We start from the raw sequence: 22,552 nt of genomic DNA, 5'->3' as shown, positions 1-22,552 counted from the left end.
TGAATCAAAGGCAACTTAGTTCATTAGACAGAACTTTATAAAATAAGTTAGATAATGACTTTGGCAATATCTTGATTTCAAAATTTTGCTTTGTTTTTCTGTTTGTGGTGCAGTAATATTCTTTGATCACCAATTCCTCCATGCTGCCATAAAGAAGGAGTGGGCATAAGCAGCAGTGTTAATAGGTGCAACTGCAAATGTTTAGGTACATAAAAGGGATTATTAGAATATCATACCTGCATTTTATTAAAAATATTTGTACATGTATTTTTCCATATTTTCATAAAATTATCATGCATGAAATTGGGTGTTTTCGTGATATAGTGGAAATTGTATACTTTGCCTGATAAAGTTTGGTGCATGTGTATCCCGGACAGTCAGACTTTTCTTATGATTCAGTAGTAAACTGTAGTATGATTCAACATGTTCAATAGAGAGTCAAGTGTGTGTGACCAATTTTCACAGGTTTTTCTATTATATCAACAACCAAATCACTTAAAATCCTAGCTAGTTACTTCATTTTTTTCATAGCATAAATGAAAAAAAATTATGCGGGCAAAGGAGTGCCACAACCTTTTAAGTATTAAAATCACAAAAAACTTAACTACATAAATTACCAGCAACCTATTATATTATGATATTAGTCCTAGAAATATAAGTATTTTTTCTGATGTGTTAATTTATTCTTTTTTTAACAATTCCAACAGTTATCATAGATAAATGTTAGGATATAGTCTTCAATTATATAGCCTAATTAAGGGGGAAAAAAATCAAAATAGATAAAGTACATGCATGTGCTTTAAGTTTTAAATAATTATATCTTTGTTTAAAATGTAAAATATGTGTTATTAAGATTTATAATAAAATGTCCAATACCTGTGTCTGCCCCCCAAAACAGACTTTGAATATGCAGTATATGAAATTACATAGCAACAGATTTTGACCATAAATGCAATTGACTTAGAAGGGTGTTGATGACAAATTCTTCCAAAATAAGTTGAAATAAATACGGACTTGTACCCATGGGAAATCCAACAGTCAACTGTCAGACTTAAGTGTGAGTATTTTATCATTTAATAACAGGAATTGATTGCTAAACTTTATGTAATCTAAAAATTCTAAAGATATTGTTAAGTGTACTTATTCTCTCAGCCAATAGTCAGCAAGCACAGACGGCTTTGGCTAGAACCCTTGCTGCTCTTAGTACCAAGTTAAGGTCTAACTTGGAATAGCTTTACCGGTGTCTGGTGACATTCATATAAGTAAAATAATCTTGTAAAAGAAGTATAACTGCAAAAGAAATTATCAATTGGTCATATATTTCTATTATGATGACCTTCCATAGATTTGGGCTACAAAAATGGAAAAACTGAATTCTCAAGATTTTCTTGAGCTGTCATGTAAATGTAAACTCTCCTCTGCACGAAATTGCCAAACCATATACCTGTACCAGCAATTTCTAAGAAAGAAATCTTAACACCCCAGAGTTAGATCTTTTGGTGTAGAAAACTTTTTAAAATTCAGGGATCATTTTGCATTTAATCACCATTCCTTGATATTATCCACACTGAAGAAAACAATGAGACTTTTAAATATTGTGAGGAAATAAAAAGATGTACTGGATTTATACTTTGGGGATCATCAAGAGAAAGAAATCTATCCTATGCCTAGATTTTTATTGATTTTTCCTTTCTGAATAGTATATTTTATATGTAAAAATATGCCATTGTCACTTTATTACAAACTCCTCAATTGTTAAGGTATATTGGTAGTGGATTAAGAACTGGATATTTCAAAAAAAGGGCTTCCAAAATGTTTGAACCACTAAGGCATCTGAATTGATATTTAAATTGAGATTACAAGACAGAACATTGTGGATACAGAACTATGCCAGAGATCTGATGTCTTTTATCTCCCGGTACCCAAAGCTGATCAAAAGGTTTCGTCATTGTCTTTTGGAGCAAATTCACTTTGTCCTCGTTCAGAAGAAGTTGTTAATATAGAAAGAATGCAGTGAGAAAATGAGAGAAAGGGGGAATTCTGTGAAGTTGGTTAATGAATGTAAATCTCTTGTATGAACATTAAAAATGTTCTTTCTATTTGGCTATGATTATAGTAATGAAGACACCGTGTTCTTAATTTCTGGGTATGGGAGTCGGCAATTCTGGGAATATTTTGCTTTCATCCTCTTGCACTCTTCTTGCCATCATGTTTATGAGAATTTCACCAATACAGTAAAACATACATTTTAAAAAGACTTTTCAACTGACCAGTTGTTCAAATAACCTTAAATGAACATATAGTAAAGCTGCATACGTTCTATAATAAAGTAAAAAGTTTTTGTTAATCTGTATCTTCTTTGCTTCTTAACAGTGTCCAGGATAAAGAAGAGTGAATACAGATGTGATTTCAATATTGATAAAAACCTAGTTTCACTCTCCAACACTATGAGCCATGTCAGATTTTGACATATGGCAATTTATCTTTGATGTGAGTCACACAATATAATATTAAATTATTGTTTCTAACAAAGAGGTCTGTATTTCATACATGGCTTGCAATTTGTTAAGATGTGCAGCAGTGTAAATTTTTACTTGTTATACTTCTAACCCACTAATTATTTACGAAGTTTCTTGGCACCCCACCTCATGGTAATTTTTTTTTTGTTTCTTGATATCTTCTGTTCAGTGTTCTGAAAATAAAATGCCTCCTTGTGACCTTGAATGGATTTAATTTTTCTAAAAAAATTTTACTGGATATTCTTAAGCTTAATTAAGAGTCCTTATAACTAGGAAGGAATTGAGAGAAATGGTAGAGGTTGATGGAAAAGAGGGATAAGAAAAGGAACAGTTTGTTTTAACCAATATAGCAGTGTTCATACCATAAAAAAGGCAATAACTTCCTACTTGATAAATTATAAATGTTTTATATTGGAATTTAGGGGGAAAATAGGCATGGATGATCCTGGAAGATAAAAAGAATACTATGACTCTATCATTATATACATTTTTAATGCAACATTTGAATGGTCTATTGAGGAAGAAGAAAATATGCTGTAGGTAGTTATAAGTAGAATTTAATTTGCAAAAAGTAGCCAATATTAAAACTAAGTGCCATGAACCTATTGACGTTTTAACGATATTTGTCAATCTGTCATAAAAATGAACAACTGTAATGACCAGATCTGATGCATCAGTAGAAAGAGAGAGATGTAAATTATAGAATATAAATAGTACTTGGGACTTTCCCATTTGACCTTATTACATCATCTTAAAAAATAATGATTCAGAGGCAAGTTGAGACATGTCTTGTGAATTAGTTAGACCTAAAGAAGTTGAACAGAGAGACAGGGGAGCCATGGATTTAAGCATTGGTACTGTACATTGCATAAAACTTGAAGAGTTTCTCATGAGCACAGATGTAGATATTCTGTGTTTCTTGTTTGCAGAAAAGTAATTTTTAACAGCTTTCTTTTGATATATTTGATCTCTCTGAGATGAATCGAAATTTGCCAGTGACCACTTAATGCCGAGCTCTTTGAAGTCAGGGAATACATTTTGGTAACTTGAGAGGCAATTTGTATGCTTTAGTGAGAAAAAACAAGCTTGTTTACAGAATGGAAATTTGTGTGCTAATTTGCATGCAGTCTAAAAATCATGAATGAGTAGTGTGATAAAATAGGTATCGAGTTATTGTTTGGACAAGGCTAAAGTTGTTGACCCTTCTTTCATGTGCTGCTTTTCAAGTCTGATTTAAGTCTGATACGAGCATCTGGACTATCCCCCGGTCCCCTCGCTGTGCACATTTCACTGCTTCCCTAGTAACCCAGATCTTTTAACATATTTTTTTAACAGTTTTCTAGATTTTAGATCATGTATCACAACATTTTGTGTAGATTTTTTTATTGCATTTATCTTATGATTGTGCATGTCTCAAATCTAAAATGAAAATTTATGGTAGGTGTTCAGAATTTCAGAATAAATACCAATATTTGATATTAACATGAATCTCAAATGATGTGCTTTTAGGAAAACATGTATGTATTAAATATAAGAAGGAACAAAATTTGTTTTCTTAAAGCTTATATTAGCTGTGAACCTGAGCTGCAATGTATTATGGTCTGTCAATAACTTTCACATGCATTTGAATTAAATTTTATCTGCCATCTAAGTTGATGATCATGCAACTACCCTTACCGACTTTTTCCGAAGTGTATGTAGAATATGATATGGTTGATTTCTATTGTGAGTAGCTGTGGTTAAGGCATGCCAGTATAACATGGGGGTAACAGATAGCTTTGTAGCAAACAAGGCCATGCAGAAACACAAATGTAAGGGGAAGTAATTCCTGTGTTAAGCAATTAAAAAAAGCAGGTTATGTATTAGCAATTTGTTTATTGATGGCATAAAAAGGATATTCCGCAATTTTCTGAGGCAAAAATTGCATGATTCAGAGGGAAACTTTGTATATTTTGCCATTTTAAGTGAAGAGAACTAAAATATTTACGGAAGCCAACATTTTTTTTCATGATAATCAGAGGAAATGTTTTAATCTCTTTTTAGTTTTCTCAAGAAGACGGGAATACAATTTCATAATGATTTTCATGCATTGAAAAATTTTCAGTCATTTTTTTTCTTTCTAAAATAGAGAAAATAATGAGAGACCGAAATGTCACTGAGACAGATTAGGGCTATTTACAAAGTTTAATAAGATGCATTTATTTTGTAATAATAGCTTTATTATGCCAAACATTAGAAATATTGTAAGAGAGCTTGATTCATGGTCAATGGTTACATACAAGATTTATCTACATGAAATTGAATGAAGCTCTTTGATGTTTGGGACTTCAAAGGAAATTGTTTTTTTTTAATTGGTGCACATTTTCAATTACTCAGAGCGATTGTTTGATCTTTTTCCCCCTTGTTTTGTGTGGCTCAAGTGTAGGTTCTACTTCAAATTTTTTTAGGAGGGCGATTTTACTTGGCCTTTTTTCGGTACGGTAAGTGCATATGCTAAACACCTTTAGGAAATAGACTTGTCCTTGTGAATATATATATTTGGAAAATCAACATTTTATTTTTGATTCTATTTCCATTCATATTAAAATTTTAAACACATGACTTGAGAGAATTAAATTTCATTTTGAAATGTCATTTAGTGCAATGCATAATTCAGGGAAAACTATCAAGTCATCAATGACCGGCGTTGTAACTAAGTTTATCAAAAGGAAGGATATCATTTTCTAAAAAGAATGATAATGGTGGGTAGTGAAGATGATGATTCAAGAATACGTGAAATTTCTTGAGTAAAGAAAAAGCTGGCTATGGTGTAAATCACTTATAAGGCTATCCTTATATCGGGGGTTTAAACTTTTGAGTTCCTCTTTCCAATTTTAAAGTATATTTTTTTTTGGAGATGCTCTTGGGTAAGTAATGCTGCACCATGAACAAGCTGGTACAATGCTCCGAATTAACTTCTTTCCTGACAACGCCCCTTGCTTTAGATGGATTTGAAAAACTGCAATTCTTCAATTATCCATAAGTGGTACTGAAGTGTTGACATGTGTATTCTATATGTAATCCTTCCGTTTAATTATTGTAAAAAGGTCACGCCCCAGCAAAATTATTATACATGTAATTTACTTATAGTCACATATGAAACTTACTTTGTTTTAGGTCATTGTTACCGGGGTAATCATTTGAAAGATTGAAAAGATTATAAGGGAAGACTATTACTTAAATTTTGAGTTGAATTGCATTTTATATGCAGCAATTTTGTTATTTATAATAATTAGTTATATTAAATAGGCATTAATATCCCAGCTGTTCAGGGAGAGAAATTTTGATTTAATGTTATTGTTTTATCTCTCTTTAAATGTAAATAATTTCAGCATAGCTTTGGTCAAAATTTTGACCTTTAAACTTAATTATATTAAATCATTAATATCCCAGAAGAGAATAACTCTCTTCCAGAGGGTCAGTTGACTTATCCCCCCCCCCCCCCCAAAAAAAAAGTATTAGGTGGCAAGAAAGAATGCCTAGCAATCTAGTGTTAAATAAATATTTAAATTATGTTACGTTTCATACAAATCTTTTTCTTATACATACAGATGATAGAGATATTGAAATATATGAAGAAAAAGTCTTTAAATATCCATCATGAAAATGATAGAATTCAATGGGGAGACCTGGAACATCAAAGGCTTCAACAAGCACATGAAACAATGGGTCTGAAGTGTTCTCTTCCTATGTTAAACAAGATTTTGAATGAAGGGAATTTAAATCAATAGTTGTTTATATGTGTTGTGTGTCACTTAAATGCACAAAAGAACTTGTGCATTTCATTTTAATATTGAGAGAACCCCAGTGATTTGCGACAACAGAAATGGCTACTGAATCATGTTAAAACAATAAACTTACTTCATTTAGTAATCTAGTTTGTTTAATGTGCTATAGATTTAATAAATTTTTTATACTTTTTTTTTTTTTTTTTTACCTTTACAGTGGTGTAACACTAAAAACATAATTTGGAATGAACTTAAGTTCTGTGGTAATTCTAATAAGAATTCAAAGTGGTTTTGGCATTATTATTAATTATTTGTCATACGTTATGCATGGGTCTTTCTGTTTTTATATATTTTTGGAAAAACGAAAAGAAGAGAAAAATTGAAAAAGGATGTAAGTTTTGTTTTTTTGTTCAACATGTGTTACATATAAGATCTAAACATCTGTCACATGAAAGGTGTAAAATTTAGATATATCAAAAGATATAAAATACTGTAGAAGTACTTTTTTAGTATTTTTTAGTTTTTTTGGTATTTAATTTACGCTATGTACGCGGTCACAAATTTTTTCACTAAGATTTGTCCAAGCGTACTTTATATAAATGTAAGGCATGTAGTGACAGTCTAAGAAATCCGTGTAATTTTCTACCCGTGGATTAAACAGAAATTGAGATTCCGCGGAATTATGACCCCGTCAAAAAAAGTAAGTGTACAGTACATATATATGTAATCTCTACCAATTATTGCAGTATACTATATAAAAGTAGAGATGGAGCCTTGGATATGAAACTGATTCATGGCATTGCCATTTGCATATTTGTTTGAAAAAGGAAAGGTAGATAACATAAATTCAAGACAAAAAAGATCATTTGATTCAAAGATGGTTTTAAAATATGTGTACTCTTGCTGTGTCCACAAGATAATCCTAAGCATGTTGTATCAGTGATGTAGAACTAGAAAGTGACAACTTCAGCTAGGAGAAAGAATGCCTATCGATCCATTACAAGAAATTCCAGGTAGACAATGCCAGCAAAATGGGACTTCAAAGAGAGTGCTTTGTTCCCGCGTCCACTGTAGGACCCTCCCTCCATATGTAATTTCAAAGCTCTGTCTCAGGGATACACTGATTAAAATTCTTTAGAAGTAAGTCACCTACTGTAATGAACCAATATTTTCTCTGTTTTCTTCATCGAGATTAGGGATTAATCTTTTTTCTACATAGTGGGTATAAAATTAAGATTTAACAGCAAGATTGTCCGACCATTGGGAACGGCTAAATAAATTTACTCATTTGTTTGGTTTTGTTTTGTTATATGATTCTCCAAATTGAATGTTTATGCAAATGTTGTGAATGGATGATGTAATTTTTGAAAAAGGAGAAAATAAAATATTTTTATGTTCATTTGTGAAGACCAGTGAATTAATATTTTGAAAACGTAACTGAAGTTTGTGTAGGTGTCTGTCACTGAATTCATGACCAGAATAGCTATTTTGTTTACAATTCATTCAAGATAAAAAAAAATATTTGATACCTTTTAACAGTTTATTGCTGATTTCATGAAGTGTGAGATTAAAATGTACAGATGTAAATGTAGGTAGACTAAGGTAGTTGTGCTTAAGATCTTTACTCAGCCAGACTTTCAGGATAACTAATGCCATATTAATTAAAAGAAAAATGAGCGGAAACTGTTGACATACTTAATATTAGGTCTCATCTTTCATTATTTTACCTGGTACATATAGCACAGAATTGTGTTAAATTTAATAAAGGAAAGGTAAATTGGGTCATAATAAAGCATTTAATTATAAGTACAGAAAGGTACTAAATAAAATGTATGTGGTGGGGGGGGGGGTCTCTTGAACATTTAGAGGTCTTCCAGTCTTTCTATTTTAGAGGTTCTTGTTCTGACAAAGAATAATTCATAAACTCCATGATGTATTTAGGGCAGTTTGTCCATGAAATTACTGTCCAGTTGCATTAGCCATACATGTTTACTCACCTGAGCCAAAAGGTGTAACCATGCACTTTCTGAATGCTGTTCATTATTAGTTCTTTGTCCCCTTGTTAGATTATTTTTATTTGAACTTCTTTGATCAGAGCCATTATGAGTTAGGGATTTTTAGCAAACTTTATTGCCCAGAGTTCATTGAATTTCTACACTGTACAGGACAAAATCATCCAGATGTTAGAACTGTAATTTCTCTGGTTGTCCAGATATTTGGTATTCTGTTGTTTAATGAAAATTTCAGTGAAGTTTTCTATGTTCAGTCTGGTTGATAATTTGAAGCCCAAAAAAATTCTTTGAGGGTTTGTAGAAAGTATCTGTAGTCTTCTAGGTTATTGGTTACAGAATTTGTCAGTTGAATCAGAGCTGGGGTTTTGATGCTCATGCATGTATTTTTAGCTATATGTAGTGTTATTTTGCATCTTCAATTTTGTATTGGGCAGTATTTTTGCATTTTTGTGTAATAGAGATGTTTTGCATATGAAAAAAAGATGGATGTGAATGTGAAGTTAGCAAAAGGATGTAACATAAATACAGTTGCCTTGAGTTGTGTTCAATTTAGATTTTGCAGTTTTCCCCTCCATATTGTACTTTATAAAGCAAGAAGCTAATCAGATGAGTAGTTTACCTTACTCAATCATTGCCTTCATCAACTTTGTGTTGTGTCAGTGTTTAGTGACCACAAACTATTGAACATGTTTATACACCTCTTTAAAATCACTCAGAGCTTTGCCTGTATAAATTTCACAAAGATCCATTAATGATGAGGCTTAAAGTTTTGCAAATGAAGGACCATGCATGGCCTTTTCCTAAGAAACATAAGTTTTCAAAACTTATGGAAGCTTTATTGTATGGAAAAAATTGAAGTTTTATTAAAGCTTTGTCATTTGGGCTATAAAAATGGTCCAATTTTTATCACACATACATGCACATTATATTGGAGCAAGTAATAATTTGATAAGTAATGCTGTGCAATCAAGAAGTAGTGAGCAAGTTAATAAGTGAAACATAATTTCAACAGATAGTTTACATATACATATACAAAGTCCTGCTTCTCATCAACAGTATTGTACATATGAAAAACATAAAGCTTAAAACTTACAAATGGGCAATGAATAAGAATATAATATTTTTTTTTCAAAAATGCTTATTGAGGTTGAGAAAGCCTTATTTTACTTCAGCATTAATCAATAAGTACTCTATGAGGTTAAATTTTTAGAATAAGTTACTTCACATCCGAGTAAACAATTGAGGTTAAACAAATACTTTTTATGAATCACTGACAGTTTACAAAGATTTCTACATAAATTTCTATTGACTTCAAGAAGTGGTCACTTTTTTCACTGGTTTTGTCCGAAATTAACATTTCACGGAAATGAATAAAATGATTTGTAAATGTAGCATACTGTCGAGAAAATTAATGTTAATTGTTTTACATAGTCGTGAAGCATTGTATCAACAAGATGACAAGATGGAAAGAAATATGAGAGAGACCAAACTTGGTGACAGAATGCATTATTGTGTCATCTTGATTACTAAACCAGGGGGTGTAAATTTCTGCCTCGGACATAAGAGAACAATTGTTTTTGTGAGTGCTTCTTGTTTGAGGTTCACCTTTGGATCTGAACAATAGTGACATCACTTTAAAGCTTGGTTACTTGGCCAAAAGTATGTGGGATGAAATTGAAAAGCAATTAGTCATTTGGTTGTTGATGTCATTCACTAGATTAATAAACATATTAATGTGGTTTACGCTATAGTTCTGCTATAGTTCTGCTCATCTATATCTATGAAGATAGTTTTATTTATTGATGCCAGTGAATCAAAGACGGTGATAAATCTTTTTAATTAGAATTCAATGAGGGTTCTAGCTCATGTTTACTGCTCATATTTACTATGTAGTATGAAAATGCCATGAAGTTATATTTGCATTTATGTTTGGTATATAATTCTAATTATTCAAAGGAAATATGGAAAAACAGCCAATGCTTTATACATAATGTGAAATTTTGAAATGATGTTAAGTTTGGTTCTTTATTTATTATTGAATGAAACTTCCTCAGACATGTGTATATTGTAGACACTCCAGCATCTGATTTTATGCATATTTTAAAGAAATGCATGAAATAGCACTTCTTTGGTACATAAAACTGGATTTTAAACACATTTTAAACAACGCATGTAAAAGCACTTCTTCAGTACATAAAACTCGGAAAAACTAGGATAGTGCAATGTGACAATTTTCTGTGGAAAAAAAGGCCTTGCAGCTGCAGAAGTGTTGTTTTGAAAATGGTTAAGATTTCAGATTAGGGACAAAAGTACATACTGTTTACAGTTGTCTGCATTAGGAAACAAAAAAAATGCTTTCATTTAAATAGATTTTTATTTTGTTCAGAAAAATATAAAGTTGTAGTTTTTCAAGAAGAGAATCATCAATATTTTTGTAAGAAAATTTCATTTTGAACCATACAGACTGTAAAAATATCTATCACATCCATGTAGTCTATTCTTAAATTTCTATTGCATAACATCAATTGGACACACCAGTTGCTCTTTTTTTTTTCTCAGGGTAGACATCAATGCATGCTGTCTAGTAACCAAGAAAATTCTTAAAAATCCTAAAATATCTAATTATCTATAATTTTTCATGTCATTTTAAAAATTATATTATAATATCAATTTATTGAAAATGATGCATTCAAAGTGTGTCCTAATAATGTACAGTCAAGCCTCATTATCATGAACTCCATGTAATTGGGGAAAAAAACCCAAACTTCCGAGACGTCCAAGGACTCGATATTCAGTGTTCAAGATACCAAAGTTGAACTGTAGTTTGCCGTTCTTATTCAGTAAAAGGCATTTAACAAATGTCAAGATGCCCTTCCTGTACTTAAAATATTTTTGTTAGTTTATTTGTTGTTTAATTTGCAAAGAAAATTTTTTTTTTTCTCTTTTATTAAAACATGGTACATAAATAATTCATTGTACAAAAGCATAATACATACATTGCATAGCTACTTGAACATCAAAATCACAAGTAATTGCCTATTTCTAGATATAAATTATCCTTAATAACATGTGCCTTCCGTAGAATTGCGTTTTGTAGACAAAGAGAATTTTTTAACTTATTTCGAAAAATTTCTGTAAACATATTTTCTTTTTCAAATCTACATTTCATTTTATATTTATAGATGTTAAAACATATAAAGGACAATAAATTATTCAATCTCGTTGTTTTTGAATTGATTTCATTGTAAAAACCTAGAACAAGTATTTTCCATGTGACTTCAAAACCCAAAAATAAACTAATTTTTTTCCATATATTTTCACAGATTTTACATTTGTACAAGAGATGTTCATTGTCTTCAACAACCATACAATATTCACAATAAGGTTCTACATCTTTGTTCCATTTACTTACATTTAGATTATTATTCAGTATGCAATTCAGTAATTTATAATTGAATTCAGCAACATTTTTTTCATACATATACTTAATTTGCTAGATATACATTTTTCCAGATATATTTGTAACTAAGATCGAAAGTCTTTTGCCACATATTTTCATAAACTGGTCTTTGAAATTTAATGTTTACCAAAATTGAATAATAAAAGTCACATTTAAGATTTTCTAGAGTTCTTATGCTATTATCTCTAAATAAAAATGACATTTTGTTTTTAATATTAACACATTTAGCATATGTACAATCAAAATTGTTTTTGTATTCTCTGAGTACTTTTTTTATCATGATATATTCACAAAATATATTGTTTTTCTTTTCCAGTATGTTGTAAAAATGTTCAATACTAAGAAAGTTTCCATCATTATCGAAAAGATCTTTGATATATAGAATATTACTTTTTATCCAGTTTTCAAAACAAAGAGGTTTAGAATCATACTGAAACAAATTATTGTTCCAAATGAATTCCGATAAAAATTGGTCTCTCTTTAAAGTACAAATTTGTTTAACTTTTTTACATTTATTGAAAGCAGAAAGGACCTCACACATTTTAAACAACGGTAAAAGCACTTGTAAAACTCGGAAAAACCATAAAAAAGTGGTATTCTTATCATCTTAAAAAGGGCAGTATTTTCAAAGTTAACTACACGTGTTTTGACAATATCATTTACTGATAGGTTTTTAAGATTAAGAATATTGTCATGTCATTTTAAAAATTATATTATAATATCAATTTATTGAAAATGATGCATTCAAAGTGTGTCCTAATAATGTACAGTCAAGCCTCATTATCATGAACTCCATGTAATTGGGGAAAAAACCCCAAACTTCCGAGACGTCCAAGGACTCGATATTCAGTGTTCAAGATACCAAAGTTGAACTGTAGTTTGCCGTTCTTATTCAGTAAAAGGCATTTAACAAATGTCAAGATGCCCTTCCTGTACTTAAAATATTTTTGTTAGTTTATTTGTTGTTTAATTTGCAAAGAAAATTAAAAGTTTATTAAAATGACTTAAACTGCCCAGATAATGTGAAATTCCTAATTTTAGCCCTAAATAAATAGTCTAACATTAATTATTTTAATTGTCCCCAAAAATTGTCTTATTTTTGGCAAAGACTGCTGCATGGACAGTCTGTCAGTGCAATAGTTCTCTTTTCATTGAGAGAGAGGGAGACTATTTAGATTCCAATGCAAAAGGTTCTTTTTGTTAGTGCAGACATCAGTGCAACAGGTCTTTTATGAGAGTAAAGACATCTTATCTATATGAAGCAAGGTCTTCTTCTTTGGTAAGACATGCAATGCAGTGAGTTTTTATGAAAAATATTGCATGAGAAAGAGATGATGAGTATATTTTATACCCACATCTGAAGTTATACTGTTATTACATAACCGTCGACATTCTCATAGTACAATGAGAGAAGAGGGTTCTCTGAAAAGTAGGAATGCTTGGCACCAAGGATATGCAATTTTCTGAATAACTCACAATAACAAGTCTTTTGATGCAATTTGGGCAAAAGAGAAAACCCCTTTAGTAATTCTGCAGTGGAAACTTGTCCCATATATCTGCAATGAAGCAGTTAAATCGTTCTTCTTTTAAAGATTGCGATGGTCTTTCATCTTTTCTGTTTGATGTTTCTTGGTATTGGTGGTTGGGGTCAGACTTCAGAAGAAATCGGCAGCTGAGAGAGAGATTTTGTTGATCTTTAGTTAAACTTGCACAAGCTTTTTAATGATGTATATGTTGATTTTGTCATCAGAGCCAGAAAATTTGGTGGTGAGGTTCTTTAAGGAAGGGGTAGGATAAAATTAGCAAAACACCTTTTCTTTTAAGAAATTGCGCAAATGATGACACATACCCTTTGGATACTCAAAGGACTTGTTGTGATTTTGCATTTACCAAGTAAAGTAATACTTTAAAAGTCTGGTTCACATTTGAAGGTACTCACAGTAAGACCTAAAAATTTGTTGTCAGGGATTCGAATTAAAGCCAACATTGTCTATGGTTTGTGTGTTGTCCAGGATATGAGGTAACGAATGTTTGAAGGGGGTTTGGAAGGAGAAAGGGAATACCTTTTGGTAAGACAGAGGAAGCTGCAGGGCTTCCCGCTTTATTGTCTGTAAAACTGTTAGAAAAAAGCTGATAGTCTTTGATCTGAGCTAGTTAACTGGAGATCAACATTAAAAGATTACAGAGATAAAAAAAAAGTTGAAAGAAAAAAGTTTACTTGGTAATGGAGTTTCCAAATGGGAGAAGTCTTGTAAGCTTGCATATCAGACACAGGGAAAAAAACCAATTGCAAGACACACTGCTGTTGAGCAAATTGTTATGTGATTTTTCTCAAATTATGCAATTATTCTTGGTGTGATTGAAATCATTTGGGATTAATCACCAACTATATATGACAAAAGTAGATTGTAAGTAAATATTAGCTCTGGTAAACTATTTCTTTGACTTGGAATCGACATCAGTTTTCAATTAAATATAGGTTATGTGAAAACTTAATTAGCTTCGAGTTTCCCCAATGTTCAAAACATTACATGTAAATGTACATTAATTAATCCAGGTTTTCCATATTTTCACATGTAACATTGGAAATGTTAATTATTTAAATAATTAAAATATTAATAGAATGTACTTTATTCTTGAGCCGTCATTCCTAGTTGTTATTTTTAAAAAAATATTATTATTGATTTTCTTCATGAAATAATTAAGGTTCTTTATTATGTTTTTTTTTCTAAATTGGTAAATTAATCTTCAGCATAAAATTTTTACCCAGAATCAATCGAATATGATCTTTTACATTTTTTAATTCTTACAATTTCTTTAATTCTCTAAACATATTTTTTAAAAATATTTTTTATGGAGGAAAAAAACCCCTCTAAAATTGTCTGTTGCCTAGGAAGTCATCCTTTGATTAAACAGGAATAGAATGAAATTTCAGAATGATGTGTAATCATTGCACAGGTCAGATAAGGGAGTAATTAGTAAGAGAACAGGTAGATATTATTCAAAATAGATGGAATGTCTGTCGAAGCATATGGGGCCATTTTCATCTCATTTTTCCTCAGAACGGTCATATCTCTGTCACGTGAATGAGTCAACTCGAATGAGTTCTCTTTCTCATAAAAATCAATTTAATTGTGTCTTATTCCTTCTCTTTTCTTATCTTTTCCTACTTTTTAAAATATTTTTCTTTTTGTATAACTTTTCTCGATATTTAATTATAATCAAATTGCTTTTTTTAAAATTTGATATATAATGTGTAAAGTATAACTACAGTAATTTTGAATTTTCTTTTCATTTATAATAAGTTCTGAATTTAGTTCTGAATTTTAGACCATGCAGAATTGAATACAAAAAAAAATTAGGAAAGCAAGAAATGAACTTTAGTTATATAATATATAAATAAGAGCATCAATATGTTAGCTAAGAGGAATTTACATGATGGGATTTGCCCAAATGCAAAGACATGAAACGTGTATCTGTAAATTTGCTTTTTTTAGTCAACGTTTTTGTAGGTCAGCTAGATGATGTTTTGTAAGCTTAATCAGATTTCACGATAGTAGTACATGTATTTCACAATTAGTACATTATTAAAATCTCCTGTCTATCTTTGTTCCAAATCGGTACTTTAATTTTGGTAATTTTAATTTCTTCATGATACTCATTAGTTTACATAATTTAGAAAACAATGTAGAACAAGTAATTAGTCTTGTTATAAACTAAGCATAATTTTGGCTATATTTCAAATTAAGATTTCTTGGTTCAAAATGTAGGTTGTTTCAAATAGCTGCCGCGTGAGCATAGAGACAGCTATTTTAAATTTCTCCAACAGTACGAAGGTTAAAATGCGTCTTTATAATTTCAATATTTGATAATAAGATACATTTCTCCAACAAGGATTATTTTTATGCATTTTTGTTGATGCAATTTTATGATAGTGCATGGAAATGGAAAAGAGATAGTTTTATGTCAATTAGATAATTTTGGGGGGATTTTCCAAAAGAGAAATTTATGGGTGAAAAACTATTTACATTTTTCAATTCTTGCAATTTAATCCTATCAGGATGTGTGACATGTTACCTTTTATAATATTAAAGTGGAGAAGTGGTTGCTTACCAATCAGAACATGAAAGAAAACTTCAAAGTCAGGTTTTAAACAGTCTAGTTTGCAGATAAAATATGTCATATTTGATAATGAATTTTTTTTTTCATAGACTTGATTCCGGAATGCACCAGATGAATTGTCAGACATATAAATTTTATTAGCATAATTACAGCAAATTGGACAGATAGGAGACGAGAAGGGAAAACATTAAACATCTCGACTTTTTTAAAGTGAAAATTGATCAATGTCATTAGATATTTATTTTTTTTCTCCCGTTCCACAACCATCATCAAACAGACATTTCAGAAGACACAATCACATTATCATCAACTGGTAATTATAATTTCAAGGCACCTTGCGTAAATTGTCTGCAAGGTGGGGTGACGCCATTCCCTCCTGTCCTCAGATGTAAGTTCAAGAAAAATCTCTGACCCTGTCTTTAGTTGTTTCCACATTTGCAGACCAAACACTGTACAATATTCTAATATTTTGGAAAATTCAAAGGGATTAGGATGACCAGTCACCTATTTAAGACTGTTATTACAAAAAATGACCAAAAAAAATGTTGGGTTAAAAAAAATTGTCAGTGACCTGCATTGATTACCACCATACTATATGATTTTTACGATCTCCAATTGTGAAGTCATTAGTGGAATAAAGTCGATAGTCTTATTATTCCTTAAAGATTTTTTAGTGGCAGATCAAAGCGAGTAGATCAAAGGTGCTGCAAGTTTGTCTTTACCCATGTATTCCGGTCTCCGCAATTCAGTCCAGCAAACCTTTAGCATTTGAATGTCGCTGCCGCAGGCATACCATTTAGGAAAATGATTGGCAGACAGCGAGAGATGAAATGAGAAATCTGATCATAGCACTGAGACCATAAACTCAATAATTTTGCTCACCTGAGCAGTTTATGAAGAGATCCTTGACTGAACTTGGCTGTTTCAAGATTATTTTTCCACCATCTTTACGACTGAAAAGGATGATGTTCAGGGAAAGAAAATAAAATTGAACATTTAGGGTCTCTTTAAAAATTCATATCCTATTATAATAGTTTTTCAAACCTTTTATCAATTAATCACTGCTTTATAACCTAATAAAAATGAAATTGATATATTTTTTTTTTTGAAATGCTATTGATTGCAACAGTGGCATTTTTAATTTAATCTTTTTTTGTATGTTAAGGAAAAACTTAATTTCCAAGAGAGTTGTCTATTTGCAATAAATGCATTGTACGAAGCAAAAACTTTTGAATAATGCATTTAATATTTTAGCCTTTAATATGAAAATGTTAACAATTTGTTTCCCTTTAAGTTTTAATAAAAAAAAAAAAAAAAAAAAAAAATAAAAATTAAAAAACAAAGTGAAAAACAAGCAAACAATCAACATGATCATAGCATATTTAATCTTATATAAACTCACAAAAATTATTTAATATTTCATAAATATGACCTTTTTCACATTTGGAAATATTGACAAAACTTTTTCTTTGTAATTTTAAAGAAAAAGAAATCCAATTGAGAATTGATCGAATCAAAATAAATAAAAAAATATAAAAAAAATTTTATATATACATTTTGTAAATGGTTTGTTTTATAACACTCTACTTTTTCCATATTAACAGTGTTTGTTGAAACAAAATGGAAAGAATGCATTTTTTTGAAAATTTTGCAAGGATTTGAGTTTACTAGTATAAAGATGTACGGTAATGTACCTTACAAAAACCTGGGCACATTTTGTAATTTCTGGACGTTTTCTGGTTTATGAGTGTGGTTCCAATCCTTTTTCCCTATACTGGCAGCCAACACCAGTCCTGATTTCCGCAACCCATTTCTTCGGTGCCTTCAGACGGATAAATATAGCCCCACAATAGCCAATACCAGGCAAACACTCAGGAAACACTATCCAACATTTTCTTTTGATCTAGGCAAAAATTTGAGGCAAATGATCACATTAAAATACTTAAGTTTCAGCTCAAATGGTTTTTAAATTTAGACATCAAAGGCTGTGTTTTTGTTGACCCAAGTCTCATTTCTGTTGTTGCAAATTACTGCGAGAATAATCATCCTCAGTCGCTCTGTCTTTCTTAATTGTCTGCCATTGTTCTGTCGGGGAAAAAAAACTCTTCCTAAATCGTACATGCGATGGTTGGAAAACACCAGAGGATAGATATACCAGTAAAACGCTGCATTTTCATTTCATATGTATTTATTTATTTTAAAAATCTTCATAACGAAGGCAAGACATTGAGGTTTGGAGTGAAAACCTTTGATGTATGTGTGAAATCAATTTCATTGTTGAAATTTTATTGACGATTGAATCAAATAATTTGCATAATGGGATAGATTGGGCAAATACAATGAATGGGTATTTTCAGCTGTAGTATCTTTACACCCCTCCATAGAAACTAAAAAAGCATATCATTTTAAATGCAATTTACCTTACATCATACAGGTATGAAATTTTTATTGAAGTAGATTCTTGGCGACAAGTTTATTATGCTGTTAGAGCATTTATTCAAGCGGCAAGTGTGCAGATCGACAATCAAAGTTTGATAAAGGGGACAAAAAATGCATGAAACCGTCAAAAGCATTTACATATTTAATATTTCTATTGAGGTTTTTAAGGATCATAAACTTGTATCTTGATGACCTACTAAATAACCTGCAAGATTTTATTTTTTTATACGATATGGATTTGAGTAGATTAAAAATGAAGGGATCGTTTCTGGGTACATTTTATTATCCTGTGGTGATAATTTATTGTACTTCCCACTTTTAGGGAAAGTGAGAGAAAGAGAAAAAAAGCATTATAACTGTACAAAGCATGACATAGGTGTGAGATGCCTAAGCTAATCTAATGCGATACGATGACTTCATTTTCTGATGACATCAACACTGAATGGAGTTTTACTCCCCCAACCTTTCCTGTTCTTTGTGGTGACAGTGCATCTTCATTTAAAAAATTGCCAGTCATGATATGTTAACAAAATTATGATATATCAAGAAAACAATTTTTTTTTTATCTTTAACTCTATTTGTTTCGACTGTTATAGGGAATTTTTGTTGCCTTAATTGGCTTGATTAAATTTATTAACTTTTTGATTCGTGATTATTTCTCTGCTGCAAAGAATTTTTAATGTTTCTTGAAAGGCAGTCAGTTACGTTAGTTATAATTTTACTCACTCCCTAATCCGCACCACCCCCTTCTCCAACACCCCCATTTTGAAAAATGAAAATATAATGTTTAAAACAAGTTAAGTTCATCATACATCAATATAAAGTGATTTCATTATTTTTATACATATGATTTCAGTGAAAAATGACTTTAAAATTGCACCAATCCCCCCCCCCAAATATCAATACTTTTGAATTTAATAAAACAATAAAATCATAGCTCCACACTTCCACAAGCCTGGCAATTGCCCTGATCGAAATTCATGTATAAAACCTTTACTGCTCAAATTATTTATGTTCATGTAAAACTTTTCATTGTAGGCAAAGGAGGACAGCCACAAGACAGAAATACTGGACAGTATGGCTATGTGTCACCGTATCCACCATACCCCAATGGATCATCACCATTGGTAAGTATATAGGAAAAGGGAAGTAACTCCAACAGCTGCACAGACTTTGTTCAGGGGTGGTACAAGGAAGATAACTCTTGTTGTCTTGTCAGATAAAAGTTGGAAACCAGCTGTGATAGGCAGAGGGAGTGGGTGGATAATCAGATATTCTAATTTTATGAAAATGAGGACTTACTGTTTGCTAATGGTTTTCAAGTGTTAAATAAATTTACTCTAGTATAATTCTATTGACAATCTGCATGACAGGAACACATTTAAAGTTTAATTTGTTGAGTCACGAAAGGAGATGGAAATTCAAAATTTAAATTTAATAAAAGAGAAATGAAATTCTATTTGCATTAAATTCAGTTTGCTCTACAGTAAAGTGCAGATTTAAAAAAAGAAAAGAAGCACTACATGATGCACAGCATGTACCAATAAATTCAGCATATTTTTCATGCACTGGTACATAAAATTATATACATGTGTAAATTAGACTAAGTTGACATCAAGACTGGTGGGTGCGTATCATTGCCGCTACATTTTCGAAATTTTCATTACTGCTACATAGTCATTACCTTCAAGGTCTTTAGAAGTAAGATTACTGGATTTTACTGAAAATGGTTACAATATTTGGAAGGAAAATAAAAGTCCTCAAGGTCATTTTTTTGACCACTGGAAAACTGCTGAATCAAAGATTAAGTGTGTGGCAAAAGAAATAGTTTCTGTTTTATGTCTTTTAATGTTTCATCATAAAGTTGCAGAGATTTAGGTCTGTAAGTAATTTATAACATCAGCTGTGGATTTTGACACTTAGATTTAAAGAGTTGAGGCTATAATAAAATGTAAAGAGGTGGTCAAAGAACTATCTACTGTTCATGTCGGTCTCTCTATCATCCAATAGTGTTGAAGACTTTCCACAGTCTAGTTCCTTGTGTCTTATTAAAACCCTTAGTGAAACTCATTACCATGGCTTAAAATTGACACTTTCATTTCTGACACCTGGATTCCTATTTTTTATTTTTTTTGGCCGTATTTATTTAAAATATATTCATAGTCATTAGTTTCTGTCAGAGCCAGTGACGGAGGAATTTGTCGTTTTGTATTTCGTATTACAAAGAGATTTCTATCGTCCTTCTCGCCCGCTCAAAGTGCACGAGATGGTATTCCTGTCTTGTCGAACCTGTGGTTATATTTTTACGATCCTCATCTAAAATTAATTTTCATCAATTTTTTTGTCATCCAAAAAAACCGAACAGCTCTTTAGCACAAGTTTTAATGTTATTAATGATAGAACAAGATACAGTTGACAGTTAGCGGGAGTCAGTATAACTGAGATGGTGTTTTTTTTAATTTTTTTTAAAAATGTGGAATAAAATTTTTTTTGAACAACACAGGGTGATCAATGTCAATTTTTTACTTTTGTCTTAAAGGAAATGATTTGTATTTCACAGATACTCTAACAAAACATAAATAATTTCTAAACCTGTCAGTGTCATCAAAACTCTTAAACTTACCTGCCATTACTTATATACTCTGACCATATAAGATATTGCATATAAAGTATGAATAAAATTGTAAGTGAGAGGTGCCAACATTCAGATGGCACATCAGACAACTTTATGCTCAAACTTAAAAGTATTTGGTCTTAATTTTAATCAGGAACGTAAAGGCTTTCATCAAAATAGGGATGATTTAGATTATAAGAATTTCATTTTATTGTTTGAATGACCAACACAGTCGGCTGACCCAGTCAGTTTGGTCGTAAAACGTGACAACTGTCATTCAAATTTTCTTGTTTAGGGCTTTAGTTGAAGAACCCTAGGAATTTAAAGTACAAAAATATTGGACTTCACAACTTTACAACTACTAAATATGCATGTTTTGATTTCACGATTTTGAATGTCTTCATATATAAATTTATTTCCTTTTTTAACAAATAAAGTCTTGATGAAGAAATTAACAATTTTGGAAGAGGAAGAAAAGATATTAGTTTAAAGTTTCAGATTTATCATCATACTCAAAGTTCAGGATTTTTATTCGTGGTAAACAAAACAAGAAACAAAAAAAGATGTCTAAAATGAAATTTTAAAAAAATTAGATGACACTTGTGCGGAAAATGAATTATTGTATAAAAAAAATGTGCCATTTGAGTCTGAAATGAATATATTGTAATTAGATAGTAGCTACTATTTATTGTTATCTGCGTTAAAGTGTTCACCTCAACAATTTCAAATGAACTATTGTTGGATTTAGGTTTTAAAAGGAAATGTTATCTTTCCTCTATAGAGTTTTGGGTGTTTTCCGAATTAGATTTGTCAAATTTGTCATTTGACCAAAAAACACAGTCCTGGGTTTATGAATGGCGGACTGTTTAGGCTTTTAGAAACTGAAGCCTAAGTGACCTTTTTGAATGGCAGTATAGACAAGCTCAAACCATAACATTCATTGCTGTCAAGAGATGTTAAAAGTCAGATGTAGAATACTATCATCACTATACACAGGCACAGTGCAATTGTGTCCCACAAATTAGAATTAAAAAAAAAATACAACAGAAAATGAGTGGCAGAATTGTAACAAGGCCATGCTTTGAACTCATTGATACTTGTATGATATTAGGTATGATAAAATCTTGTTTCCCCCCATTCAGAGAATTGAAAGAGGTTTTGGGTTCAAATCCCTACATCCCCTGGGGGTTAAAAAGAAAGAGGACATTTAATTGATGTAAAAGTACAATATAGAATTAACCCCTACACACTTTCTGTATTTTGTTTAAATTCTAGGACAAGAGAGTCCCCAAGCTTTCTGTTAGGTCCAAAAATAAAATTGCACCTATATATAGAAGACCTGATATATAATATAATTATTAAAGCTTGAGTGATATTTCATAATATCAGCTGTTTACAGATGAGCACAAGAAGATTGCATGGGGTACACCCATCATTCATTTCTCTATGTCATCTTCAGGGGGGCCGAACTAACTACCCTGGTACTCCATATCCATAGGCCGTCTGAGTGTGGACTTTTGTAGATTTGTTGAATCATTGTTTGTTCTTAGCATAAAACAAATGTTGTTATTCACTTGAGTCTATTACCCCATAATTGGGTTCAGAGTGATCAGATTACA

The 22,552-nt window shown here is 31.0% G+C and overlaps 1 protein-coding gene across 5 annotated transcripts in view; it reads left to right on the top strand.

Annotated features, from left to right (window-relative positions):
• LOC134280507 (protein pangolin, isoforms A/H/I/S-like) overlaps nucleotides 1-22,552 on the top strand; it is a 46,365-nt gene that overhangs the window by 5,596 nt on the left and 18,217 nt on the right. For all 5 annotated transcript variants that reach the window (XM_062762918.1, XM_062762919.1, XM_062762917.1 and 2 more), the window contains exon 3: nucleotides 19,358-19,446. In XM_062762918.1, coding sequence (XP_062618902.1) covers nucleotides 19,358-19,446 — 89 coding nt within the window. The remainder of the gene's footprint in view (nucleotides 1-19,357; nucleotides 19,447-22,552) is intronic.

The sequence above is a fragment of the Saccostrea cucullata genome, unplaced genomic scaffold (assembly GCF_032062105.1).
Source record: "Saccostrea cucullata isolate Sc308-1 unplaced genomic scaffold, CSIRO_AGI_Scuc_v1 ctg673, whole genome shotgun sequence".
Lineage (NCBI taxonomy): Eukaryota > Metazoa > Mollusca > Bivalvia > Ostreida > Ostreidae > Saccostrea > Saccostrea cuccullata.
Note: the sequence above shows the minus strand (reverse complement) of the source record. Positions and strands in the feature narration are given on the sequence as shown.